General features: G+C 47.0%; 1 protein-coding gene across 1 annotated transcript in view; it reads left to right on the forward strand.

Moving 5' to 3' along the window:
- Dscaml1 (DS cell adhesion molecule like 1) overlaps positions 1–2273 on the forward strand; it is a 324246-nt gene that overhangs the window by 280420 nt on the left and 41553 nt on the right. The window contains exon 15 of the mRNA XM_021171656.2: positions 1332–1499. Coding sequence (XP_021027315.1) covers positions 1332–1499 — 168 coding nt within the window. The remainder of the gene's footprint in view (positions 1–1331; positions 1500–2273) is intronic.

A 2273-nucleotide genomic window follows, 5' to 3' on the forward strand; every position in this document is an offset into this window, starting at 1 on the left:
AAAAAAAAAAAAACTATGGTAGAAGGTAACTGAGGAACACTGAGACTGTTCCCCAGCCTCCACACCCATGCTAACACACTTGGACGCACATATACATACATACATGCTAACACACATAGGTGAACATAGGCATACATACACACCTTCATTAAAACTATCCCCCCTAAACTCTGCCTACAATTGTAGCCTCCCTTCCTGCCTTCAGAATTAAACTATAGAAATGTGGCTCAATCTTTTCCACTGAGACTTTTTCAGAACACTCTATGCCACAGTGGATTCCCAAGCACAGACTGTTAGTATAAGCAGGGCTATTTGAACATGCCCAGAGAACACTTGTAAGCCCCACTCTCAGCTTGCTTCCTTGGTCTTTGCCATTTTCCCCCAAAGTGCTAAAGGGGGTTGCCTGATCAAGCGCTCTGGGTTGGGAAGGTCCTGGCTCAGCCATCATTGTAACTTCAGCCTTTCTTTATCTTGTTCTAGAGTCCCCTGGTGGGGACAGCAAGCATGGGTGAATGGCTGCATTCCTCTGGAGAGGCATAATGTTTACAGCCACAGGATCCCTGAGATGCATTTATCTGGCATTTTCCATGTTCTACAATTTTGCTAAACATTAGCCCTGGAATGGACTGCCAGTCTCTTTGCATGAACTGAACTGTGAACACATTAATCCTTTTGTTGGCCCCTCATTCTGAAGATTCTGATAGCTTACATTTTTTAGCTGCGACAGGGAAGAGGATGGGGTCAGTCTATGCACTCTGGCACTTGATCTGTCCCCTCCAGCCTCACACAGAACTCTCAGATCCTGTCACAGGTACACAAGGAAGGGAGATACAGAAGCAGAGAGCAGGAGGAAGGGGGAGGAGTCCTCACTTGCCCTTTCCCATGGAGACCCTGGGTAAATGTATATCTCACAATCAGAATGGTAAGTCTCATATGTACCAAAAGATGCAGTAAGAAAGGCACTGTCCATCAGACCAAGGGAGAATGAGCAGATGATGACTGTAGTGGACATTAGAAAGCACCTTGTCTAACTTTGTCTTCAGTTTAGCTCACAGGCTGGCCAGGACAAAGGAAAATCTGGCTTCTCCCAAGCTGGAGCTTTTTCAAATGGACCCTTTAGAGTCCCTGTGAAGTTATTAAAGATTCTCTCTCTCTCTCTCTCTCTCTCTCTCTCTCTCTCTCTCTCTCTCTCTCTCTCTCTCTCTCTGCTATTGGTATAAGCTGGACCCCTCTGGCATCCAAACTGTAATTAGGTTGACACTTGAGGCTGGGGTAGGAACAGGTCCCAGAGTTTGCAAGGCTGTGTTTTGAAATGGTTGTCTCCATTACAGATTCCTGGGATTTTAAGCAGTCCACACGCAACATCTCCCCAACTATCAACCAGGCGAACATCGTGGACTTACACCCTGCATCGGTGTACAGCATCCGCATGTACTCCTTCAACAAAATTGGGCGCAGCGAGCCGAGCAAGGAGCTTACCATCAGTACGGAAGAGGCTGGTGAGCACATATCTTGCACACCGACCCCTCTGCCCATGGTCTTAGGACTCCTGGACACCAGTCTCCACCAGCCCTGTCTATTCACAGTTGGCCTGTAGTTTGGAGAGAAATTAGAGAGAACCAGAAAAGTATTTTATGAGTCATAGAGAGGCCACAATTTTCTGAGGGGTTGTTTTTGTTTTACTTTTTCTCCCGGCTCTTGGTTTGAGGGGAGCTGTCCGTGGTTCTGCCTTTCTTTCCTGGGCTCCCGCCTATGTGGAAAAGAAAGATGCAGAGCATATTTCTGCAAGACAAGGAGTCTGAGTCATGCGTGTGTGTGTGTGTGTGTGTGTCTGTTTGTGTCTGTCTGTGTCTGTGTGTCTGTGTGTGTCTGTGTTTCTATGTGTGTGTCTGTGTGTGTGTGTCTGCGTCTGTGTGTCTGCGTCTGTGTGTGTCTTTGTGTGTCTGTGTGTGTCTGTGTCTGTGTGTGTGTCTATGTCTGTGTGTCTGTGTGTGTCTGTGTCTGTGTCTATGTCTGTGTGTGTGTCTTTGTGTCTATGTGTGTCTGTCTGTGTGTGTCTGTGTGTCTGTCTGTGTGTGTCTATGTGTGTGTCTGTGTGTGTCTGTCTGTGTCTGTGTGTCTGTGTGTGTCTGTGTTTCTATGTGTGTGTCTGTGTGTGGCTGTGTGTGTCTGTGTTTCTATGTGTGTGTCTGTGTGTGTCTGTGTGTGTCTGTGTGTCTGTGTGTGTCTGTGTTTCTATATGTGTGTCTGTCTGTGTCTGTGTGTGTCTGTGT

This window comes from Mus caroli, chromosome 9, assembly GCF_900094665.2.
Source record: "Mus caroli chromosome 9, CAROLI_EIJ_v1.1, whole genome shotgun sequence".
Lineage (NCBI taxonomy): Eukaryota > Metazoa > Chordata > Mammalia > Rodentia > Muridae > Mus > Mus caroli.